This window comes from Mobula hypostoma, chromosome 9 (assembly GCF_963921235.1).
Source record: "Mobula hypostoma chromosome 9, sMobHyp1.1, whole genome shotgun sequence".
Lineage (NCBI taxonomy): Eukaryota > Metazoa > Chordata > Chondrichthyes > Myliobatiformes > Myliobatidae > Mobula > Mobula hypostoma.
The window spans coordinates 126,003,227-126,029,912 of NC_086105.1; the positions used below are offsets into that span (position 1 = coordinate 126,003,227).

The 26,686-nt window shown below is 39.7% G+C and overlaps 1 protein-coding gene across 3 annotated transcripts in view; it reads left to right on the plus strand.

The window, feature by feature from the left end:
• Positions 1-26,686, plus strand: part of LOC134352025 (myosin-11-like) — a 140,461-nt gene that overhangs the window by 17,054 nt on the left and 96,721 nt on the right. For all 3 annotated transcript variants that reach the window (XM_063059077.1, XM_063059078.1, XM_063059079.1), the window contains exon 3: positions 2,262-2,418. In XM_063059077.1, the coding sequence (XP_062915147.1) occupies positions 2,262-2,418 (157 nt within the window). The remainder of the gene's footprint in view (positions 1-2,261; positions 2,419-26,686) is intronic.

Genomic DNA, 26,686 nt, shown 5'->3' on the forward strand with positions numbered 1-26,686 from the left:
TGAATTAAGTTATAACAGCAGGGTTTGAGCTGTATGTTTTAGTATGGAATTGTGCCTATTACAAGTACAAGTACAACTTATTACGCAATTAATTAGATGAGTTCATGCTTTCAGCATTACAGTCGCCAACAAATATTTTGGAGATTAGACTCTAATTGTATCTGGTTTCAAAACACGTTCACACAATGGTAGCAGGAAGTTCCTGTTTCAAACATAAACTTTATTAATAACATAAACTTGAGAATATGGTAAATATTTCTAGTTCAAATCCTGTAACACAAAAGAGGGAAGACGTGGTCAGTACGAGATTTTTTGGTGCATCACTGGAGTAACAGATTCATTTGCCCAATACTTCTGTGATTTGAATAGAGTAATTTACATATCTTACATACCTTGATTTGTAAATCCAACCCAGTCTCACTTGATCTCCAGAAATGTCTGTTTCCACCAAGGTAGACTATGAGCAGGACCACCTCTTATTGTTGCCCCATTACCTTAGAGTATTGAGAAAATTTATAACCCTTACGGTTAATCCAAAATGAGATAATATAACTTAGAATAGACCACTAACGTCATGATTACTTGCTGTTTCTATGTTGCCTGTACATTGATTGCTCTTCTGTGAGAAGGAACAAAATTAACATTCACACCTAGGGTTACTGATAAAGTGCCTTCAGTGATCTTATCATCTCCCGAATCTTGCTTTATTTGTCACTTTGGAGTAAGTTTTCAGTGACTAATTTCATTGGAGGAGTAAACCAGGAGGAGATCAGAGACCCAAACAATATCCATAACGTGGGACTTGCTAGGAATGTGTTGGTGAGGTGCTTACTCTGTAGAATAAGTTAGCTCTGTGGAAAAGTGAGAACCCATATTCACATAGCAGAGTCCATCCAGAGTAAGTAAGCTAAGGGAATATGTTCGGGAAGAGAGCTATTTCTAGAGAAGACTGGGGTCAGACATTGTGCCAGTTGGTTGTGATGAAATGGGAGGGGGTTATTAGTACAATTTCTGTGTAACTTAAAAAGAACACTTATATTGGCATCATAAAACCACTCAAGGTGAACTGAGATCTATTTTTATGTAGTTTTTTTGGTTTTCTCTGCTCTTTGGCAATCCACTTTAAAAATCATGAATTATATTCTTGTATTCTTGGCATTTATATGTAAGGCAAGCACACCGGGCACTTCCTGCTTCTTCATACTTTAAACCTACATTGCAATCAAATTGATGTAAGGGGAGTCAACCTTACGTGCAGGGAACATGAAGCTGCATGCCCAAACCATGTTTTTCACTCAGATTGGGGTAGTCCAGATATAGGCAGGATCAAGGCCTTGTGATTACGATAGCTTCCTATTGTAGTTCCAGATAAGGGAGGGAGAGGGATGGGTAAACATGGAGATGTTTCTTGTATCTCCCTGAACCAAATTTATATCAGTTTATTTATTTCATCACTGATTATTGAAAATATATATCTTTTTGAATAAGAGACAAAGGCAAAGAAGAGAAAATCAGACATTAAAGCTAATGCTAATTCTAACTACCAATTTATTTATTAAAAAGTGAACTTGATTAAGCTTGATCCTTAAGCATAACACAGTGATAAAGGTGGCTAAATAGTAACAAGCATCAGATAACAAGTCAGTTAGAAAGAGAGATGTGGCCATGCCATCCGTTGTAATTATAGTTTTGCATGTTTATAACATTCTATTCCACCTTAGATTCTCTGTGAATCATTTAAGTACATTGGAAAGTAAACAATCTATTGTAGAATCTATCAGCAATCATGTTCTTAACTTGAAATATTATAACAGGATATATTTGAAGCTGACATGAATTATTTTGAGAATGTAATGTGTCAAACAATGTATTGAAGGAACTAGAGGTTTAGGAATTTAGTGAGTGACATACTGAAGACACTCCATTCATTTTATGATTATGGATTCAAAGATTTAATGTATTATCAAAGTGCGTATTCAGTATACAACCCCGAGATTCATCTTCCCACAGTATTCTGCCTAAACTTTCCTTTTAATTGTCTTCACCTGCAACAGGCACCACTTGCCTGTATGTTTTGACAAAGAAATAACTGCTTTGAAACAAAATTGACAGGGTGAACGTAAGATTAATTTTATCTGATGACAGTATCCTACATAAAAGTAATTCCAGTACTAAGTTACAGAGACTTATGTGTTTCTTCATTTTGAATGTTGTCACTTTAAGATCTTTGAATAATTCTACTTGTTCTTCATTCTTTTCAGACGTACTCAGGTCTTTTCTGTGTAGTCGTAAATCCATATAAAATGCTGCCAATCTATTCTGAGAAGATTGTAGAAATGTACAAAGGGAAGAAGAGGCACGAGATGCCACCACACATCTATGCCATTGCAGACACTGCATACAGGAGCATGCTGCAAGGTAAGGCGGCAACACCTCCCTCATCTCACTTCTTGCCAATGAACTTGATTATCACATCGTATCAGAAGACTTTATTGTCCTGTCTGAAAAAATAATTGTCCACTCATTAGGATTCAGCCCTTGCCTCCGTTTTCAAACAATTCTTTGAACATCGTCTTGGAATAGGGATCAATTATTTAGGACTCGGATGAGGAAAGACATCTTGACTCAGACTTTGGAATTTTTAGCCTGGGACTGTGAATGCTTAGCCAGTAAGTGTAACTAATGCAGAGAGTGACAGATCTTTGCACAGTAAGGGAATCGGGATATATGATAATGAAATGGGAAAGCAGAGCTGAAACAGAGGATAGCCATGGTCTTATTGAATAGCAGTTCATACTTCTACTACTGCTACTGACTCGTATGTCCTCAGCCTAAGATTAGAATTCTAATTATTGAAGACTTCTAGCTCTAAGCACTACTGGATTCTTTTAAACAATTCCGTTAACATAAATTTATAGAAACAAAGCCTAACTCGGCAAGGAATATTGATTGCCTTGTAACACACACCTACAGGTAGTTGATCCTCCATTTTGGTTAAAAGATGCAGAACGTTTCCTTGGCAATATAGTACTATTAACTCTTCACAATGTGCATTAACAATTAATGTAATTATTTTGTGATATCCAGTCTGGAATGATAGCTGATTGTATGCATAGAGAAAAGCCATAAATTACAGGAGTAACAGCCTAATATTATTGGTATTCGCCAAAATCCAGGATTATGTTACAGCAAGGGTTCCCAATCTTTTCTTATGCCATGGACCCCTACCATTAACTGAGAGGTCCGTGGATCCCAGGTTGCGAAGCCCATTAATGTTCATCTAAGTTATTTCCATGCACATAGTAAACTTAACATGCTCTTAAATTCCAAACTTCTTCAGGAATGAATAAAAGGAATGGGCATCAGCCATACTTAGGAGAGTTAAGAAAGATAATTAACAGTTTATCTGAAGAAATAGAGATGTGATGCAGGAATTTTATAAAGGAATGCAATAATGTAGAGTTCAGAAGTTGAATACAATGTATGTCACTCACTGTGAAGTAGAAGAGAGAGGATTGTGCATTTTACTCCTATTTGGTGTGATAAACAGGAAATGCATTCAGTGCTGACACTCAATTCAGGACAAATAGGAAAGTTGGGAAAGATTACTTATAAAAATTGTTAAGATGGTCTTCAAACTGATTAATTTATTCTAGTGTAACCTATGCACTTCCAATCAGCAGCTGCCTACAGAACACTATCTATCTCTTTGTCATCAGAAAGCTTGGGACGTAGTCTGGTCATTATAGTTCCAATTTCTGTGGTGAGGTAGAGGAGTGTGTTTGCATGTGTTGATGAAATCATTGCATACACAAATTATAACAGGGCTAAGGTGAATAACACCTAAAGGGGGTCAGATCTGTTTTCATCAGATTGCAGTTTACTGAAAATGTAACTTATTTAAAAGCTTTGGGGCTGCCTATGATTTGCAGTTACAGTGAAATTGTCCAAATTTTGACCATCGGGTGAAAAAGCCATCTCTTCACTTGTGATATTTCTTAATACAACAGAAGCGAAAGGTTGAACTGGTATCAATAATACATTGTGCTTTCATTCCTGAAACCCGAGCTCAAATGTAATTAGCAAGTATATTTAAATGACTATCTTTTGGATAATGAATAAAATGATTGCAGATGATCTCATCTTAATCAAATAGAATTGAGTGACAGCAATGGTATTATTAAACAGACATCTTTGATTTTCTGTACCATTGTGCTATAAGACTATACAGAACTAGGCTATTTGGCCCATCTAGTCTGGTCTGCCATTCCATCATGGCTGATTCATTTTCCCTCTCAAACCCATTCTCCTGCTTTCTTCCTGTAACCTTTGACACCCCGATTAATCAAGAACCTATCAACCTCCACCTTAAATATACACAATGACGCAACATGCACAACTGTCTGTGGCAGTGAACTCTACAGATTCACCACCCTTTGGTTAAAGAATTTTTTCCTCATCTCTGTTCTAAAGGAACATCTCTCAATTCTGAGTCTGTACCCACTGGTTTTATACTCTCCCACTCTTGGGAATATCCTCTCTACATCCACTCTATCTAGGCCTTTCAATATTCAATACGTTTCAATGAGATCTCCCTTCATTCTTCTAAACTCCAGTGAGTACAGGCCCAGAGCCGTCAAATGCTCCTCCTTTCATCCTGGGATGATTCTCATGTACTTCTGGACCCCTGCAATGTCAGCACATCCTTTCTTAGGTAAGAGGCCCAAAACTGCTCACAATACTCCAAGTGCAGTCTGACCAATGCCTGATAAAGCCTCTGCATTACATCCTTGCTTTTGTACTCTAGTCCTCTCAAAATGAATTGTAACATTGCATTTGCCTTCCTTACCACCAACTCAACCTGCAAGCTAACCTTTTATGGACACCTGCATAAACTCCCAAGTTCCTTTGCACCTCAGATTTTAGAAAATAAATGAGGAGAAAATGTCACAGCCAAAGTCTGAGGAAGCGTTGGCTCTTCAGACTGTAAATATTTTATGAGCTAAAATAGAAGATAAAATCTGGGCATCTTTTGTAAAGCAGAACAACTGGACAATATTTCCATGGGCTACATTCAGCAATTTATCGATCAGATGGAAACTTATTGCTGAAAACTCTTTGGCATGAAGTGGAATCACAAAAATGGGTGGTTGAAAAAGACGAAAAGGACAACAAGGCATGTTCTGTAGACGGAAATGTTACTAAAGAATGAACAATCTGAATCAGAAAAGATAAATAAAAGCGTTTAAAAACGAACATCACACTTTTAGTGAAAAAGGATGTGTAAGCTGGGAAAAAATAATGAAAGTAGATGAAGAGTTCAGAAAGAAAGGATAAAAAGAAGTGATTTTAAGGATCTGAGATCCTTGTTTCTTCACCATGAGGATGTGTGTTTAAATTCAATATCGTTTGGTGGATAGAAGGCCTTTCGATCACTCTGATGGGTGTCCAGGTTGAAATATATAGGGAATATCAACCCATTCCTGGATCCAATCAGGTACCCAGTTGACAATAGAAATGGCGCACAGATAGTTGGCTCATGAAATAGTGCAGCAGTCAATGGATGGGTTTAAGATTTGATAAAGAACATTGAACAATACAGCACAGGAGAACAGCCCGTGATGTTGTGCTGAACTAATACAGGAAATTTCAGTCTTTATCTGACAATTCCTGATCTGAAGTGTGAGTTCTTATCCTGATATAGGGTGTTGAAATAAAAAAAAATGTTCCCTTCCCCAACTTCAGCATTAGAATAGAAATTAGCTCTTATTGCACCTGACTTGGAACCAGTGGAATGAGGATAAAATCAAAGACCTGTGTTATGAGAGGCCAAGGTGCTTGTAAGATTTCTCACATAATATTAAGCCAAGCCATTTGTCAGGTGGTTCTAATGTTGTCCAAAGCAGTCATCTGGCTTCTGGTTTATTATTGCCACATGTACAAGTACAGAGATACTGTACAGTGGAAAAGATACACATCTTCAACACACTCATACTTCGAGGTAGTTCAAGGAAAAAGCAATGACAGAATGCAGATACAATGTTACAGTCATAGAGGAAGTGCACTGCAGATAGAATGTGAGGAGAAAAGACCATGTGGTGGACTGTGAGGTCAAGCGTTCATCTTTTAACTTAAAAGAGATTAATTTAAGAGTCTTTTAACAGCAGGACAGAAGATGTCCTTGAAGTTGGTAGAGTGTGCTTTCAGGCTTTCGTTTCTTCCAACCAATGGAAGCAGGAGAAGAGAAATTGTCTGGGGTGGGAGGGGTATTTGATGATGCAGTTTTTCCAAGACTGCGTCTGTAGCTACCTTCACCAACTGACCCCACGGGTAAGACAGGCAACATGAAATCAATTTGGTGCCATTTGGGGAAGCTGCTCGTGGAGGTAGGAGGTCCACAAATGTTGAAAAATGCCCTGCACGTATTTCAAGGCAAGCTTAACCCTCTTCAGGTCAACATACAGCATCCGCTGCTATCAGAAACTTCTTCAGTCAGAAGGTGGTGTGTGTGTGAAATGAGCTGACAGTAGAAATGGTAAATGGGAGTTCACCTGGAACTTTTAACAGAAGTTTGAATAGGGGTGTGCAGGGATATGTGCTGGATGTAGGTCATTGGACTGGGCAGAACATCTGGTTGGCATGGACAAGATGGGCCGAAGGGCCTGTTTCTGCACTGTAGTTTTCTGTGACTAAGGTATGGGCCCCCAGAACAGCATTTGTATATCTCAATGGGCACAAAAAAACCTGAAAAACACTAGGAATGAGATCCAAACAAAATATATCATATCCTTTGAAAAGTACAAACAAAAAATTAATGTATTAATCATTTTTCAGCTCAGTGTTTTAGTTTGTCAATAACTGACATAGAAAATAGGTGCAGGAGTAGGCCATTCGGCCCTTCAAGCCTGCACCGCCATTTATTATGATCATGGCTGATCATCCAACTCAGAACCCTGCACCAGCCTTCCCTCCATACCCTCTGATCCCTGTAGCCACAAGGGCCATATCTAACTCCCTCTTAAATATAGCCAATGAACCGGCCTCAACTGTTTCCTGTGGGAGAGAATTCCACAGATTCACCACTCTCTGTGTGAAGAAGTTTTTCCTAATCTCAGTCCTAAAAGGCTTCCCCTTTATCCTCAAACTGTGACCCCTCGTTAAGTTTCCCCAACATCGGGAACAATCTTCCTGCATCTAGCCTGTCCAATCCCTTTAGGATTTTATACGTTTCAATCAGATCCCCCCTCAATCTTCTAAATTCCAACGAGTACAAGCCTAGTTCATCCAGTCTTTCTTCATATGAAAGTCCTGCCATCCCAGGAATCAATCTGGTGAGCCTTCTTTGTACTCCCTCTATGGCAAGGATGTCCTTCCTCAGATTAGGGGACCAAAACTGCACACAATACTCCAGGTGTGGTCTCACCAAGGCCTTGTACAACTGCAGTAGTACCTCCCTACTCCTGTACTCGAATCCTCTCGCTATAAATGCCAGCATACCATTCGCCTTTTTCACCGCCTGCTGTACCTGCATGCCCACTTTCAATGACTGGTGTATAATGACACCCAGGTTTTGTTGCACCTCCCCTTTTCCTAATCGGTCACCATTCAGATAATAATCTGTTTTCCTATTTTTGCCACCAAAGTGGATAACTTCACATTTATCCACATTAAATTGCATCTGCCATGAATTTGCCCACTCACCCAACCTATCCAAGTCACCCTGCATCCTCTTAGCATCCTCCTCACAGCTAACACTGCCGCCCAGCTTCCTGTCATCTGCAAACTTGGAGATGCTGCATTTAATTCCTTCATCCAAGTCATTAATATATATTGTAAACAACTGGGGTCCCAACACTGAGCCTTGCGGTACCCCACTAGTCACTGCCTGCCATTCTGAAAAGGTCCCGTTTATTCCCACTCTTTGCTTCCTGTCTGCTAACCAATTCTCTATCCACACCAATACCTTACCCCCAATACCGTGTGCTTTAAGTTTGCACACTAATCTCCTGTGTGGGACCTTGTCAAAAGCCTTTTGAAAATCCAAATATACCACATCCACTGGTTCTCCCCTATCCACTCTATTAGTTACATCCTCAAAAAATTCTGTGAGATTCGTCAGACATGATTTTCCTTTCACAAATCCATGCTGACTTTGTCCGATGATTTCACCGCTTTCCAAATGTGCTGTTATCACATCTTTGATAACTGACTCCAGCAGTTTCCCCACCACCGACGTTAGGCTAACCGGTCTATAATTCCCCGGTTTCTCTCTCCCTCCTTTTTTAAAAAGTGGGATTACATTAGCCACCCTCCAATCCTCAGGAACTAGTCCAGAATCTAACGAGTTTTGAAAAATTATCACTAATGCATCCACTATTTCTTGGGCTACTTCCTTAAGCACTCTGGGATACAGACCATCTGGCCCTAGGGATTTATCTGCCTTTAATCCCTTCAATTTACCTAACACCACTTCCCTACTAACATGTATTTCGCTCAGTTCCTCCATCTCACTGGACCCTCTTTCCCCTACTATTTCTAGAAGATTATTTATGTCCTCCTTAGTGAAGACAGAACCAAAGTAATTATTCAATTGGTCTGCCATGTCCTTGCTCCCCATAATCAATTCACCTGTTTCTGTCTGTAGGGGACCTACATTTGTCTTTACCAGTCTTTTCCTTTTTACATATCTATAAAAGCTTTTACAGTCAGTTTTTATGTTCCCTGCCAGTTTTCTCTCATAATCTTTTTTCCCCTTCCTAATTAAGCCCTTTGTCCTCCTCTGCTGAACTCTGAATTTCTCCCAGTCCTCAGGTGAGCCACTTTTTCTGGCTAATTTGTATGCTTCTTCTTTGGAATTGATACTATCCCTAATTTCTCTTGTCAGCCACGGGTGCACTACCTTCCTTGATTTATTCTTTTGCCAAACTGGGATGAACAATTGTTGTAGTTCATCCATGCAATCTTTAAATGCTTGCCATTGCATATCCACCGTCAATCCTTTAAGTGTCATCTTAGCTAATTCACGACTCATACCTTCATAGTTACCCCTCTTTAAGTTCAGAACCTTTGTTTCTGAATTAACTATGTCACTCTCCATCTTAATGAAGAATTCCACCATATTATGGTCACTCTTACCCAAGGGGCCTCTCACGACAAGATTGCTAATTAACCCTTCCTCATTACTCAAAACCCAGTCTAGAATACCCTGCTCTCTAGTTGGTTCCTCGACATGTTGGTTCAAAAAACCATCCTGCATACATTCCAAGAAATCCTCTTCCTCAGCACCTTTACCAATTTGGTTCACCCAATCTACATGTAGATTGAAGTCACCCATTATAACTGCTGTTCCTTTATTGCACACATTTCTAATTTCCTGTTTAATACCATCCCCAACCTCACTACTACTGTTAGGTGGCCTGCACACAACTCCCACCAGCGTTTTCTGCCCCTTAGTGTTACGCAGCTCTACCCATATCGATTCCACATCTTCCCAGCTTATGTCCTTCCTTTCTATTGCATTAATCTCATCTTTAACCAGCAACGCCACCCCACTTCCTTTTCTTTCATGTCTATCCCTCCTGAATATTGAATATCCCTGAATGTTGAGCTCCCATCCTTGGTCACCCTGGAGCCATGTCTCTGTGATCCCAACTATATCATAATCATTAATAACAATCTGCACTTTCAATTCATCCACCTTGTTACGAATGCTCCTTGCATTGACACACAAAGCCTTCAGGCGCTCTTTTACAACTCTCTTAGCCCTTATACAATTATGTTGAAAAGTGGCCCTTTTTGATGCTTGCCCTGGATTTGTCGGCCTGCCACTTTTACTTTTCTCCTTACTACTTTTTGCTTCTACCCTCATTTTACACCCCTCTGTCTCTCTGCACTGGTTTCCATCTCCCTGTTGTGAACTAACCTCCTCTCGCCTAGCCTCTTTAATTTGATTCCCACCCCCCAACCATTCTAGTTTAAAGTCACCTCAGTAGCCCTCGCTAATCTCCCTGCCAGGATATTGGTCCCCCTAGGATTCAAGTGTAACCTGTCCTTTTTGTACAGGTCACGCCTGTGCCAAAAGAGGTCCCAATGATCCAAAAACTTGAATCCCTGCCTCCTGCTCCAATCCCTCAGCCACGCATTTGTCCTCCACCTCATCGCATTCCTACTCTCACTGTCGCGTGGCACTGGCGGTAATCCCGAGATTACTACCTTTGCAGTCCTTTTTCTCAACTCCCTTCCTAGCTCCCTATATTCTCCTTTCAGGACCTCTTCCCTTTTCCTACCTATGTCATTGGTACCTATATGTACCACGACCTCTGGCTCCTCACCCTCCCACTTCAGGATATCTTGAACACGATCAGAAATATCCCGGACCCTGGCACCAGGGAGGCAAACTACCATCCGGGTCTCTGGACTGCGTCCACAGAATTGCCTATCTGACCCCCTTACTATTGAGTCCCCTATCACAACTGCCCTCCTCTTCCTTTCCCTACACTTCTGAGCTACAGGGCCAGACTCTGTGCCGGAGGCACGGCCACTGTCGCTTCCCCCAGGTAAGCTGTCCCCCCCAACAGTACTCAAACAAGAGTACCTATTATTAAGGGGCACAGCCACCGGGGTACTCTCTATTACCTGATTCTTCCCCTTCCCCCTCCTAACCGTGACCCACTTGTCTGTGTCCCGTGGCCCCGGTGTGACCACCTGCCTGTAACTCCTCTCTATCAACTCCTCACTCTCCCTGACCAGATGAAGGTCATCGAACTGCAGCTCCAGTTCCGTAACGCGGTCCCTTAGGAGCTGCATCTCGATGCACTTCGCGCAGATGTAGACGTCCGGGAGGCTTGGAGACTCCAGGGCCTCCCACATCCGACACCGAGAACAACAAACTGCCCTCACATTCATACTGCCTCTCTCCTCAAATAACAACAGAAAATGAATACCAAACCTTCCTCGCCTCGCCCGTTTCCGCCTAAGCCCGTTGAGCTGAAGCCCTTAGGCCTTCACTCTGCTCCCGGCTCACTCCGCCGCCCGCAAACTACGCTGCCCGCTGTATGAGGCTCTGTTCCTTTTAAATCTGCCGCGCTGCACTGCCCGACGTCACATGTCTGCGCAGTCCCGCCTCTCTGAACGCCATTGGAGAAAAAAAACCGAAAATTTCAAAAATGTCTTCCTCCGCACTCCCGCTCCGACTCTCAGACTTCCTTCTTCGAATCAAACCCGAAGCAGGATTTCTGCCCTTTTAAATCTGCCGCACTGCACTGCCCGAAACTGAAATTAAGCATTTTACTCAAGTTTAATAGAGTGTATATCTGATTAGTTGTTCAAGAAATCTCTCCAGTTTAGATCTTGGGTCGGCAAACATTGAATATTAGTCTCCAGAAAACTTCTAAATAAAACCCCTGAGAATATTTCCCCAGTGCTTTCAATTTTCTCAGCACTCAGCTGTTTATTAGTTATAAGAATAATAGACACAAAAGTCTTGATTGTCAGCCAAGATTCATGCAATTGTGCTATGAAAAATTTGCTTTCTTTCCAATTGGTGTGGAAGACAGTGGACTGTGTGGATGGTGAACCAATGATGGGAGTATAGGGGGAGGTGGGGCTGTTGGAGGTTAGAGGTCCTGTGACGAAGCTTCAGGAATATATCCAATCAGATTTGGTAAGTAACTTAATCTGCAGAGTTTGGTCAAAATGCATATCTTGGGCCATGTGAGAGTAATTATGTAGCACAGGCCAACAGCAATATAATGAGTGTGATCTATTCTGTTTACTTTACAACAGGGGTGGCCAACATTTTACATTCCATGCTTCAATTTTTTCACTCATGAGTTCCAATGCTCCATACAACTCTTGTACCCCCATTAAATTCTTGTAAAAATATGCTAATATAGAACTCGTGCGTGAAAAAAATTGTATCTGAACTCCATAGAACCATAGCTCGTACATGAAAAAAATTGACGCATGGAATATAAAAGGGTGGCCACCCCTGCTTTACAAACACTTGGTCCAATTTTTTGAGTAGTAAATGAAGTCCATAAAAAGGCAATTGCCAGAATTGCGCTGCCAAGTTTGGAACACGTTCTAAGTCTTGATGCCAACATCTGCCATTTTCCAGCTGTTCTTCTGCTATGAATTAAAACTTTAATTGCATTGTTACAACAATCTATTAATTCCCTCTGACAAATTCTACCATTAGGTAGGAAGGCTTTCAATTACCATGTCAATTCTTGTAGATTTTTTTTTGTTTTTTAAATTACAAACGCATCTTTTTCAAACAATGTGCTGGGCAACTGATAACCAGAATAAAATAAAATAAAAATACTCTTGTCATTTACACACCATTGTGAATCCAGTGTGACTTGCTGTTTTTTTTTAAAGGCAAAAGTGGCTTTAGCTATAAATAATCTCCAGTGCTCCCTGTGAAAGCCAAAATAGATTAGAAGCAATGAATCTTCCTCCCAGATTAAGGCACAAATTTAACAGAAGGAAAGGTGCAATTATTTGATTAATTGGACCAACAGCCCAAGTACCAGACATTGTCTGAATGGCTCCAGGCCGGTCACTGCAGATAAACAATTAGAGCATTAACTTATGACTTGATAAACTTTGCTCGTCAGTGGCTCAGTAGTAGCAGAGGAAGAAAGAGGGCTTTCTTTACCCTAAATCGTCTTGAAGCACCCTAACATCCTATGAAGTATTTTTGAAGGGTAGCCACAGTTGTAAAGTAGAAAACACAGAAGATGGTTTGTGCCCAGCAAACTCCCACAAACTGTAACATGAAAGGTTCCAGATAATCTATTTTTTTTAACATGAAGAAGGGGATAAATGTTAGCCGGAGTGTTAAGATAACACACTTGCTCATCTTCAAAACACTGATGTGGGAACAGGGATGTGGTCTTGAATTAATATCCCATCCTGTAATAATAGTACTCCTAAAAGGTCTTTTGAGAATATGTGCTAAAAGTAGAAATAGAATACAAGCACCAGGGAAATCAGTGTTTGCAGATTAAATTAATATTAAAATCTGCTATTAGAAGTCTTTGTTCTTGGTATTTGATCAGGCAGGATTAAAGGTTTCTCACAGCCATTGTTCTTAATGATGATGATCACATCCCATTAACTAAAGAGTAGAATATAGGTCAGGAACATTATGATTACTGCTCCACCCAGCACATGCAGTAATGTTTTGGCTTCAGTTATACAGTAAAAACTTTTTATTGAAAGCCATTCCTTTCAACTGAAGCCAACATGTTGCTGAGGAAAATGGGGCGAATTTGGCCCTACTTATTAGGCAGAAATCTGAAAAGTGGTGAGTCAAATGTGCAAGTGAGTAGGAAGCAGCCAGCTGGAATTTTAGCAGAGAATTCCTACCTGTACCAGGTGGGAGAAGGGAGTCAGATGACATTAATGTAGCTTGAGTAGGTGGGCCACTGAAAATAGTCGAGCAAGATCACCAGAGGAGACTACTGAAAGTAAGTTTTCCAAAAGAAAAACTTTTCTTGTGGAGCCTTAACAAGTTGGATTGCTTCATGAAACCTCTTTTAAGTTTAGGCTTCATCTAAATTCAGCAGGCCTCTCCTTCAACAACCTTCCTGGAAACCACCTCAGCACACCTACCTTTTACCTCAGTCTCCTTTCTGCTTTTCTCAGCCAACGGGTTAGCTACATGTTAATTAAAATTCCCTCAGCCTGTCCTTTGTTGTGCTGAGGTTCTAACTTACACCTGTGAAAGCAAAACCAATTCAGAGTTAAGAGAAAAGATGGCCTATGAAGTAACTGGTGATTTCCGCACATAATGCCTCTATTCTTGTTACTGCAAGATCTTACAAGGGAAAGGAAAAAAATAGTACAGAATTTTTAAAGGAGGAATGCTACTTTCTGATTGCAATATTAACTGTCAGATGAAGATCTACTTCCCATTAATTATAACAAAAGATGTGATTAGCTTACACAATCCCTCTAACACTGGCCTCATATCAAACCTAATTTCAAAAAGAAGGTTTGTAACCACACAAATTTACTAAATCATGAAAGAGACAAGAGAAAGAAAAATTATGGGGGGAAAATGAACAACTGGATGTGTAATTTCTAAATCATCCCTGATGGACTCTAAGGATAGTTTGCTTTGACTTGAATGGAGACTTGAAGGTCAAACATGGCTGGTTGCCAAATGAATTAACTTTAGCATTATGTTTGTAAACTGAATCTATCTTAAGTGATTTTAAGCAATCTTTTGACTTTCTTTTCAAAATAACCTTTTCTGCCATTTTAGACCATGTGATCCAAATCTATTTCCCAGAAATCACCCCTGCTAACCCCCACCATCACTGCATTCCTTTTATTAGGGGAATTAACAGCTATATTGTGTCTGCTGTAACTAAGATGAAGAAAAGCAGTAACAAGCCCACTTAACCCATTCCACGAGACAAGTTTCATAATAAGCTATCTGGGTGATTAATTGTCAAGATATCTACTCACAAGAAAGACAGAACACCTAGGTATAATGTGTGACAAGTAGGCAGTCTGACCTGCCAAAGTGTATCTTTTGGAGTGAAATAATATTTTAGTGGAAAAGTACAATGAGTGTCTCTGCGTCATATATTTTGAAAATAAGCAGACATCCTTGCCCATCTCTGGATTTGCAGTTTTTTCCTCACAATTTTTGGTCCTGTAAGTATTTGAAATAGCAATGATTAAAGTTGTGTACACAGGGAAATTACTTAACCACTAAAATAAATAGGGAGTATAATCTGCATGTAACATTGGAAGGGAAGCTAACACATAACTTGAGCAAGAAGTTTAACTCTGCACCTTTCTCAAACTTACTTGGTTTCTATTTGTACTTTGACAAAAAGTGTTCATAATTTTGCAATTTGGAAGATTTAAGTAAATTTTTTTTTTAATTAGGCTGGAGAATGACCCAGAATAGTTAGGGGAATTTAGCTTGAGGAGAGAAAAAAATAGCTGCAGTGAAAGAAGGTTGCAGTCTGCTTGGCTTTCTATTCTGTTTTTTTCCTTATATGGTAAAGCTGCTGACTGGTTGTTTCCTTGTGATTGAACTCTTAGATTATGTTAGTAATGCAATAGACACAACTGGTCAGTAGGGAAGCAGAATTACTGAGAAAGTGAAATGGCCATGGATGGTAAAAATGAGAGAGAAAATCAATAAATATTAAGTCGTAGACAACTAGTTACTGATGGAGTATGATTATTTTCTACTTGTAAAATGAAGTATCCATCACTGAACAGTACAGTAAAGGACTTTTGAAATAAATTCTGATTGTATATTGAAAGAATTGTATGCACAGATGGATTCTTTAATCAATTCTGTAAAGTATTTTATTTCTTGTCTTACACAATTAAAAATCTATGAATTCTCTTAACCAGTTTTTTCAGCTCCAGTGGAAGGCGTCATGAATTTGAAATCAGAAGTGAATTAAGGCACGAGCAGATTTTAGAGTCCTCATCGACACACAGGAATGAATAGATACACTACTCCGTCCTACCCTTAGTATAGGACTCGATCCCCATTCCTGCTCCCAGCACATCCTTGCTGTCATTATGTTGTCAAGGTAAACTGAAACCTCTCTCAAAGGTGCTTTGAAATCATTCTTTCAACTCTATATACAGTACTGTACACACAGTGGCCATGTTATTAGGTCCCTCCTATACCTAATAAAGTGGACACTGAGTGTATGTTTGCGGTCTTCTGCTGCTGTTGCCCAACCACTTCAGATTCGATGTGTTTTGCATTCAGAGATGCTCTGCTGCACACTAACGTTATAACGCCTGGTTATTTGAGTTACTGTTACTTCCTTGTCAGTTTGAACCAGTCTGGCCATTTTTCTTTGACCTCTCTTTTTGCCCACAGAACTGACGCTCTCTGGATTTTTTTTTGTTTTTCACACTATTCTCAAATCTCTAGAGCCTGTTGTGTGTGAAAATCCCAGGAGATCAGCAGTTTCTGAGATACACAAACCTCCCTGTCTGGCACCAACAATCATTCCACAGTCAAAGTCACTTAGATCACATTCCTTCCCCTTTCTGTTGTTTGGCCTGAACAACAACTGAAACCCTTCTTCTTCTTCTTCTTGTAAAGTTTAATGGCGGTTGGCAGACCAACATAAGGTGCATTACTGCCACCTACTGAGTTGGAGTGTGGAGCCAAGAGACGGGAAGTACACCCACTAAATTCCACCCCACACACATACACACACACACAAAACACTCAAATAATATCAAAAATTATAATGCTTTTCAGAAAGTCAAATACACACTTGTATACATTATGATGACAGTGATATCCTAACAAACTTTCCATCTTAAACTGTGTCTATCTCAAAGATCTCAATTTAGCAATTAGGTCGTTCCTTTGCACTTCATAGGAACTGCATTCAAGCAATGTATATCGCACCATTTCTTGGCAAATGCACTCCCTGCCAATGCCCATATCATGCATATTGTTTCTGACCAAGGAATTATTCATCCTAGTATGTACAATACATAAACGTGTGAGTATGACTTCTTCCTTCCTTTTATACCCAACTGAGTGCCCACCACCTATTGAATTTTATATAAATACCATCCTTTCTTTTCCTTATCCTAACTTTGTTGCCGCAGTGATCGAATAGGCTTTTTAATTATGGCTCTCACCTCCCCTTTATGCAAAGGAATCACAACATTACAGTCTTAATTTTAAGTGATTTCTTGGCTGGAATGTCCACTACCTCATTCCCTTCAACCCCAACAGGGACGGGGACCCAGAAGAAATTTATACACAAGCCTAGACCCTGCTACCTCAACTGAACTATTTGACTGTGCCTACATGCTCTTACACATTGAGTTGCTGTTACATGATTGGCTGATTAGATATTTTCATTAGTGAATAGGTGTATAGGTGAACCCATAAAGTGGCCGCTGAGTGTGTATGTATAGATATATATATAAAATGAACTGGTGCACTCAACTTCTAACAGATAGTCTTTTACTATGCAAATGTCTAGAAGTTCTGCCGTATGATTCGTCAAGCTTCCAGCCTGCTCGGAATCAGCAGGGGGAAGGAACATGTTGAGGATAAGGAGCCTCATGGGGCACAGACTCCATTCCACGATAATCATTAAAAATGCAAAGGATATATGTGCACGTGCATATCTGTGTACCATAATGTACACTTAGTGGCCACTTTATTAGGTGCATCTGTACGCCTGCAGTTCTGTGGGTGAAAACACCTGGTTAATAAGAGAAATCGGAGGAGAATAGTCAGGCCCGTTCAAGCTGACGGGAAGACAACAGTAATTCATAATCCACATGCTACTACAGTGATGTGCAGAAGAGCATCTCTGAAATCGCAACACGTCAAAACCTTGAAGTGGATGGCCGACAGCACAGAGCACCACACAGGGTTCCACCCGTGTACCTAATAAAGACCTCTCCCTAAAGGCAGTCAAAGTTAAATCCTTAAACATAACCCCAGGTCAGAGGAAGGTTTCGCTGTTGGTGGGGGGTGTGGAAGTAGTCATGGGATTGGAGAGAGAGGGGGAAAGAGGATGAATTAAATATACCTTGAGTGTGTATCTCTTAGCCGAATTATACTTGAACCAAATAATCCTTCAAAACCAACTGTTGTAAACTGATTAATAGTTACATTCATAGCTTTGAAGAGAAACAAAAGGTGGTCAATTGCACCCTTAAGTGATGCCAAGAATCATCGAGTGATAGTAAAAGTTTACTTAGTAATATCTGCCTGCGCCTCCGATCTATTACAAAGTTTTTCAGAATTGGCCACATTATGTGGTTTCATGAAATAAGCATAAAGCAGTTCCTGGGATTAAACTTCACCAGCTGGGACTTGCTTCTGAAAACCCGCCTTAACCAATGTATAAAACAGATCCTAATGGAGATCTGCTTGGGCTTATGTCAGCCGCAGGTAAGTGAACACGGGTCACAGAGATGATGTCCAGATGTGCATTGCCTGCTATTGGACACCAGTCACATATCCTTGTACATCTACATGTCTGTGTAATGGAGGACGATGAAGGAAAATCCTGACCTTCACTGTAAGTTCCCAATCACACCGGCATTGTTTCTTCTTAAAAATGCAATCACATACAGTACATAAACATGGCACTATGCAGATCAATTTCTACCCCAGAATTTTATCAGATATTTCACCCTAAGATAACGCAACGATTTGTCCCATTCAATGCATATTGTACAACAGTATATCATAACTCTGAGTGATTTAAATTGTATTTTTCACTCATACGATATGGAGTAAGAGATGGCTAGGAATGATTGCTTTTGAAAGTTTCCACTGATGTCATAACCCATAAAATCAAAAGTTTAAGACATTCATCTCTTTAAAAAAATACCAAGCATTTTCTAAAATCCTAGCAGACTTTTCGTCTCTCATTGAACATTATTATCTAGTCTAGTGATTACTGTCTCTGAGTTTTCCTGCTCTGTTAACCAATTAACTACATCGAGTTTTGTCAAGTTAGTTCACACACAAATACCTGTACAAGAAAATATCTGTCTTAAAATAAATTCTATTGTCGTGTCACTGTATTTTATAAAAACTAACTTTATGTTTGACCAGGATAGTGCACTCTGTGACTCAGAAATGCACTCAATATGTAAATTGCATGCCAGAATAGAGTCACATGTGCAGGGAGCCTCACAAAACATATGTATACATTTGAAAATTGTAATGGGTGTAATTGATTTTCTTTCCTGTTTACTCAGAGGATTTACTTTGTTCGTGCCAGAAAATGTTGCTCTGGCATTAGGTTTTGTACTGTGTCTCTGGATGTACGAGTTACTCACAATCAGGCCACAGTTATTTAATTTTCTTTTCTTGCTCTGTAGATTTCTCCCTCACGTATTGCTTTACTCCTCAACCATGAGGAAGCAAGTATTAGCTTACAGATGGTATATGGATACATCACAGCTACGGTAACTGCTCTGCCGGTAATCACAAGAAACTGTAGAGGATGTTAGGCCAGCTTAGCACATTATGGACCCCAGCCTCTGCTCCACAAACTCTTCTCATTACCTAGGTAAAGCAACCAGCATAATCAAAGGCCCATCCACGCTGGACATTCTCTCTTCTCCCACCACTCCCACTGGGCAGAAGATACAAAAGCCTGCCACCAGGTAGTTTCTATGCCATTGATACAAGATTATTGAATAGTTCCTAATATGATAAAATAGACTCTTGACCTCACAATCCACCTGTGCCTTACTGTCTGGCTGCACTGTGCTTTCTGTAGCTGTTGCAATTTTTTCTGCACTCTATTATTGTTTCACCTTCTACTACCTCAATGCACTATTATAATGAAATGATCTGAATGAATGGTATGCAAGTTACATTTTTCCCTGTAACTTGGTACATGTGACATAATAAGCTAATTTACCAGAACTTAGTAACCAGCCATTAGTTAGACTTGCTACACCTAATGGTGCTTCAGTTCATTTAACCCCCACTCTGCTTTCCATTCATCCCATGGATAAATTTATATTTTCACATGACTTCAAACCATGCTATGATGGAAACTACGTGCCCATTCTATGTAATGCAAGGTAGTCGCTTATCGAGTTACCCATTTCACAACTCTCACTTTTATCTTCCAGTGTCACTTTAAATGTATGGGAATATCTGTCAGCTATAGCTGAATAAGTATTCTTTGTGCTTACTTCATTTCCATTTAAGGAATAAATTGATTCCAAGTCACAGTAAATTAACAATGAGAACTACTCAGGACATAAACGGAAAGCCAGAGGAATGTTTAAGCATTTATTTCAGATCCCAGGGGAGTACATAGGGTAAGTTCCAAAGCCCTGACAAGTTTACAGATTTTTTTTAATGAAACTTATTTTCCCAACATGGATGGCTTATAGCAATATAAATTGCTCCAATTATAGACTGTAGTTGAAAACAATTTTAGATCATATTGGCCTTGATCAACCAAATAAACATATTCGCTGTCTGCTTCTTGCATTTCAACAGTGTTTAGAAAGGAAATGCTGCAAACTGCTGATAGCTGTGTGAATTACTTTGACATTGCCTTTTATATTTAGGAAGTCATTAACATTTTCATAAATACCAACAAGATCAGGAGGTTGCTTCTGACTGTTATGTTGAGCGGTTGTTCGAGCACAAAGACCCGTACCTCTGCATTTAGTAGGTGCAACCATGGGCTTCTTCAGTACCATTGGCTGAAGTCATGGGCACCTGCCCGTGTTACAAACCTGATATCTTGCATTGTTGAGGGAAGTATTGCAAAGTAAATCACACTTGGAGTATTCTTTTCCAGTTGTTTGAGTCATAGCTACAGTTTTATTGGAATTCAGTCAGAACGTTGACCTGGATTCCTCAAACACTTCCCAGCTGCAATGGGAAAATAATTTGACAGACAAAATTCCTGGCAGATCCCAGCCACATGTTTCCTAATGTATGCTGGGTATGTTGGTTGAGAGTAGGGTACCCAAACACTGCTTCCTGAAGAGTTATAACTTTGCAGTGAAAATGAGAAAGGATCTAATATCTATCAGGCAGTTATAAACAGTTTCCTGTGTGCTTTCTTTCATTCTTTTGTGTAATTTGAATCAAATTTCTTCAGGTCTTGCAAAACATTTCAGCAATAATTGTAAAAATGTGCAAATTGAGAATAATGTGGCAAATTTAACTTTGTTTCAGTTATGCCCTTCCTTTCAAGTTATTATCATATTCCATCTCTCAGTTGTCTTTAGAAACCCTGCATTAATGAGCATTTTACAGAGACTAGATTATATTGTCTCTAAAATTTGCATAAACCAATCAAATCACAAAGCACAGCTTCCAATTTTTTTTATTCTATAAACCTTTGAATTCAAATTGATCAGGTGAGATGCAAAAGTAAGCAACCGATTCACAAAAGCACCCAATGCCAAAGACCAGTAGTCAATTGGTCTTGGTAAATTCACCTGGGTGTTCACATTGGGGTTTGGGGCTCGGTGGTGGTGAGAAATAGCGAGAATAAAATGAGGTATTTATAGGATTAGTACAAATGGGTGTTGGGATGGATTTGTTGGGCCAGAGAACCTGTTTCTGAACTGCATAACTCTGTGACCATTTTCATCGCCTTACAACTTTGCTTTGGATAATTAATCAGTGGTCTTCAAAACCCTGAGACATATTAGACAGAAACATTTATTAGATAGATGTAGAAGATATTGCAGATTTCCTCTGAGGAACGTTACGGTTAACACTGATTTTGTATCTTGTGCAGTCTATTATTTAGCTTAGGATTATTAGAGAGAGAGGTGAATTGATTGCATAAATATTCAGAAATAACCTTTAGAATTCCTTTGGTATGAAATCATATTCAACTCTGAAGTTTCATTACTTAATCTTAACAATTCCTAGGTACCATGTGTGCAGGGGGTTGTCAGCATTGGCACAGTTGCCCCAGTAATGATTAAGCATTGCAGTCGTACCTGCAGTTGAACTGTCCTTTGAGGCTCTTCTGCTTCAGTCGCAGAGCGGGCCATGAGCAGTGACACGGTGGAAACCACTGCAAAGCATTTTAGTTAAATTATAATAAAATTTTTAAAAAGATGAGATGTACATAATTCTGGACCAACTGTTAATTAAATTAAAACATCTGTACTGAAATTAAAAAACTCAGAGCATTTACTTTTAGAGAAAGATTGGTGACCATATTCAAATGAATGGGGCTGGGCTAATTGTGGCAACTATCATTGAGATACCAAGTGTATCCATGCATCTGAGCTCCAACAAGCTTCTCGTGTCCTCCGTTTGCACAAACACAGAAATTTGGAATTTGTTTTTGTGCGTTCTGCAGGTGCCCAGCGATTCTTTATGGAGATTCTGCAATGTATAGTGCCCCAGTTGGAGTGCATGGGCGTCCTCATGTATATAATGAGTGGGCCTCCAAAAGCAGTCAAGTTATGCTCATGTGCACTTCTCTGAGCCCGAGTTTGTTTGTGATTGAATCTTAAAAAGACGGTGTCATTGAGAAAACTGTGTGGAAAGCCTTTTACTTGGCAGTCCTCTAGGTCCAGCTACCAGTCGAGCTTAACAGAGCAAAGCTTTGATCCAGTGGCAAAGGATTTCAGACAACTAGAGCACTTCATGGATATTAACACACCTACACATCGATGCATGGGTAGACCAGGCACAGATGCCATTGCCCACTACTTCTCTCAGCTCGGCATCTCCTGCTCTTGATTTGCCTCTACCCAGCTGGTGAGTGGAGCAGAGGAAGGGGTGTCCAGGACACCAGCCCTGGAAAATCAGGAGGTGCTTGGGCCCAGGTTCTGGGTGTGATTCAGTGTGATCATGCCGCTCTCTCAGGGCCTGCGTCTCCTTGGACTTGGAACTGGAGTGGAGAAATGGGGACAGATGGCCCTGCCAATGACCATCTCTTGCTTCATCGATTCTTCTCCTCACCCTAGCTCCTCCCCATGTCTTAATCTCCTCTCCTTAAGTGTTTCGCCTCCTCATACCTCTGAACCTCCACTGAAGCAAGGCATTGTTATATTGTGTGAAGCTGTTTCCTTGCAGATATGCACACAGCATCCATTATGCTGTTATTTTGACATTTGAATTCAATGTGACAATGAAATATTTCACTAAACCTGGTTCTCTCCGTTCCTCCGAAACAGGAAAGGCTTAATGCACCCTTGTGGTGATGCTAGTGGCCCTTTAAAAGCTAGTGCCGATATTGTGAATGCAATGGGCTATCACCCTCCAGATGAGTTGCCTCAACTTTGCATTTCCATGCAAAGGTGAAACTTCAGATGAATTGTTTCTTTCTCTAGCACGTCCTAAAATAGCATTGGGTGTGTGAGAATAAGGCATGGTGGATTGGTCTGTCAAAATCCTGAGTGTTATTAAACAGCTCATTAGTGGCCTAGCAGCAATTACCCAATATGCTAAATGTTATTCCACGGATGAAAATACATATCAGCATTATTATCTCCAATCTATTTTTAAACTGTTGTTCTTCATCAACAAAACAGAGCCTCTTAACTTTAGCCTTTTGTGATTGCCTCAGAGTTCAACGTGCTTATGGTACCTTAAACATGAATTAAATTCATTCCGCACACCTTCAGTGGCATCATCAGTAAGAGCAACGTATCGAGACATCTTGTTCCTTGAGAGGAAAATTATGACCAGAACTGACCCATCTTGCTGTATTATCCTGCCCATCAGAGATCTGGATCTCTTAACCCAGTTTATTGTGTTGATTTGTTCAACTGAGAGTTTACAGATCTGCCAGAAACAACAAAGGAAAACAAAATGTTTGTAAAAACTTTTACTTTCCATTGCACTTCAGACTAAGTCAAGTCAACTTTATTGTCATTTACTATATACATGTATATAACATATATAACCATATCATGTGTATAGAAATGAGACGTTTCTCTGAACCAGGGTGTAAAGCACAGTAACACACATAACACATGATAATTTATGAAGGTACAGATGAATTACACATAAAGAACAAACTAAAGTGCATTAATTTTAAATTAAAAAAAAACAAAAGAAGAACTTAGACTGAAAAGAGAACTTTCACAAAATACAACAGGAAGAAAAAAATATATACAGTGATGTCTTTATTTGTACATACTAGATAGAGATATGTTTCCAATAGTGGGTAAGTCTAGGACCAGAGGGCACAGTATCAGCATAGAAGGATATCCCTTTAGAAGAGCGATGAGAAGCAATTTCTTCAGCCAGAAGGTGGTGAATCTGTGGAATTCATTACCACAAATGGCTGTGCAGGCCAAGTCATTGGGTATATTTAAGGCAGAGGTTGATAGGTTCTTGATTAAAAAAGACATCAAAGATTATGGGGAGAAGGCAGGAGAACAGGCTTGAGAGGGATAATAAATAGCTTATGGAATGGCAGAGCAGACTCAATGGGCTGAATAGTTTAATTCTGCTCCAATGTCTCATGGTCTTATGTGGGAACAAATTATAATTTGTGTACTAAAAGCTGGCAGGTTCTGATAAATAAAGTGTCTTATCAAGATAGTACCAGTGAGAACCAATCTCTGGGTTTTCAACTTCTATAAAGCAGAAAAATGAATTGAGTTCTCGGAAATGTGAATCAGTATGTCTCTTACTCCCTTAGCCTGCTATAATAATATTTTGTTCAGCAATACAGTGCCATCAGCTTTTGACCTTTTAAAGCTATCTTCAAGCAAACAAAGCCATTTAAAGTCCAAAAGCATAACCGTTCAGCGTTACTTAAACATTACAGCAATTATAAAACTCGAAGAATGTTGTCCATGAAGCTTACAAAACAGTTATCTTGGCTGAGTTTTTAAGTATCCACATTTATACTGCTACTTTTTTATTTTATTTTCATAAGTAATTGAAAGGCTTTAGGGCACACAGCACAGTATTAGCAGTTAAGAGAGGGCTGGCAAGCAATACAGTTTAAATGGAGAAAGTTACGGAATTCAGAACAGCAGAAAGCCTAAACGTATAGTAATAGTAACTACTTTTATTTGCATAGTGACTGTGACATCACTAAATCTCCAAGGTGCTTCAGAGAAGTGACCAACACTGACCCACATCATCTAAGAGGATTGAGCACTATTTTTAATGGGGGTTACCAGAATGAATTCTGAAGTCCCTATTCTCAGTTGTGGACACATTAAAGGAAGCCAGGTCTGGAGGGGTAGAGTCTTGCTGGGTATGAGGGGATACAAGGACATGAAGGAGCTTGAAAGCAGAAGGGGGAAAAATAAAATCAAGGAATCGGTGGACCAGACTGCTGTGATGGTAAAGGGCAATTCTTGTGGGTTAGAATATAAGTGGCAGAATTTTAGAGGATTTCACAATCTTGGAGAATTGAAGATGGGACACTGGCATAGATCATTAATCAGGATATTTAAAGTAATTTATCATTACTTAACATGAATACAAACTGTATTCAGTTACTTTCACACAACGTTGTTCCACAGATGAAAATATAAATCGGCATCATTACCTCTAATGTATTTTTAAACTGCTGTTCTTCATCAACAAAACAGAACTTCTCAGCTTTTGCCTTTTGTGATTGCCTCAGAGTTCAACGTGCTTATGGTACCTTGTATGAAAGGAATGCTGCATGCAAAATGATTTTATTATGTGTACATTTGCACATTTAATGTGAAAGACATCAACTGTACAAGCACAACTTGCAATGGAAAGCAATTCCTGAAATGTCCGGTCTGATGCAATGTAACTCAGAGACCCATTGCACTCAGTTTAGCACTGAAATTGCCGTCTGCATTTCTGGGCAATTTTCTTCACTTCATGGCTCATGCTTCCAAACATGTTACTTTTCTGTGTGGCTGAAAGAATACTAGTAATACTTCTGCTTTGGGTTTAATTGCAACTGCATTTATTAAACTTTAATAAAAAAGAGAATAAAAATCATTGCAAGTATATTTACTAATATATTTACTTTATTCCTGGTGCTTAATGAGTAACAGAACATCCTGTTTTTCAGAGCTGTTGCTTTAATCCTTTCCTTACAAATCGTGGAAATTCACCAATTTATCACCGTCTCTTTGAATATACCAACTATCCCTTTGAAGATTTCAGACCAATTTTGTGGCTTTGTTTCAGAAATTGAGACAATGAAGGCCGTGATTCAAATCAATTCCTAACATTTCCATTGTGAACTCCACCTGAACAAATCTCAGCAGTGGAGGGATTTTAGCTGCAAGCATGTTTTAGACAGGGAGAGGGGTATTCACAAGCAGCAGTCTGCCTCCCTGTCCCCATAACAGCATCAGTACAATACCGGGCCGCTTTGCCTCCTGGGTTCCCTATTTGCTGCAGGTGGTGGTCAGCTGTAGACTGGAGATGGGTGCCCAGCCCAGAAGCAGCACCCTAGATCACAGATAGGTCAAAAGGAAGGAGTTTTGCCAAGATTTGGTGAATTGGCAGGTGCCTCTTTGTGGAGGCCATGGAAAAGACCTGCTGGACTTAGAAGCATTCCATCTGTCACTAAGTTTTTGGGCCTTTATTTCCTCCCTGTTGCCCCACTGATCAGTCAGTGATGGACTGCTTCCATTCTGGTCCTGATAACATCATAAGACCTCAATTTGCATTTATTAAAGAGGCTTCCCCATGTCAAGTGGCACCTTGACAGGTGAGCAAGGATAAGCTTTGTGGTTTGTTATTAATCATTCAAGTAGTCGGTTTATGCTAGGTTAGATGGATAAAAATCACCCTCCCTGTTTGTATCTGAGCCATCTGACTAAACTCTACCCTTAAGCAAAATGCTCAATGAGCAAAGAGATAGTAGCTGCTCTATATATGAAGTTAATTTGAATTGTGATTCTCATTTTAACTCCTGTACTAGTCCAATAGGGGACAATTCTGTCACTTAATGTGATCACTAATGGATGATCTATATGGTGACCCATCCACTTGAGATTTCTGCTAATTTGGTGACTGCTAAGCCAATATATTAAAGCATAGCTAGGACAGCAACATAAGAGATGTTGAAAGGATGTGCAGGCTTTGTGTATTAAAATGTATGCACAGGACGAGTCCTGTTGTTACATTCAGTGACACAAGTGTGTCACCTACAGGAGATAATATTGGGTTCTGTTGTTTGTGAAAAACACCAAAATTACCAGTTTGTAGAGGCCTGACAATGAGAGTGTGCAA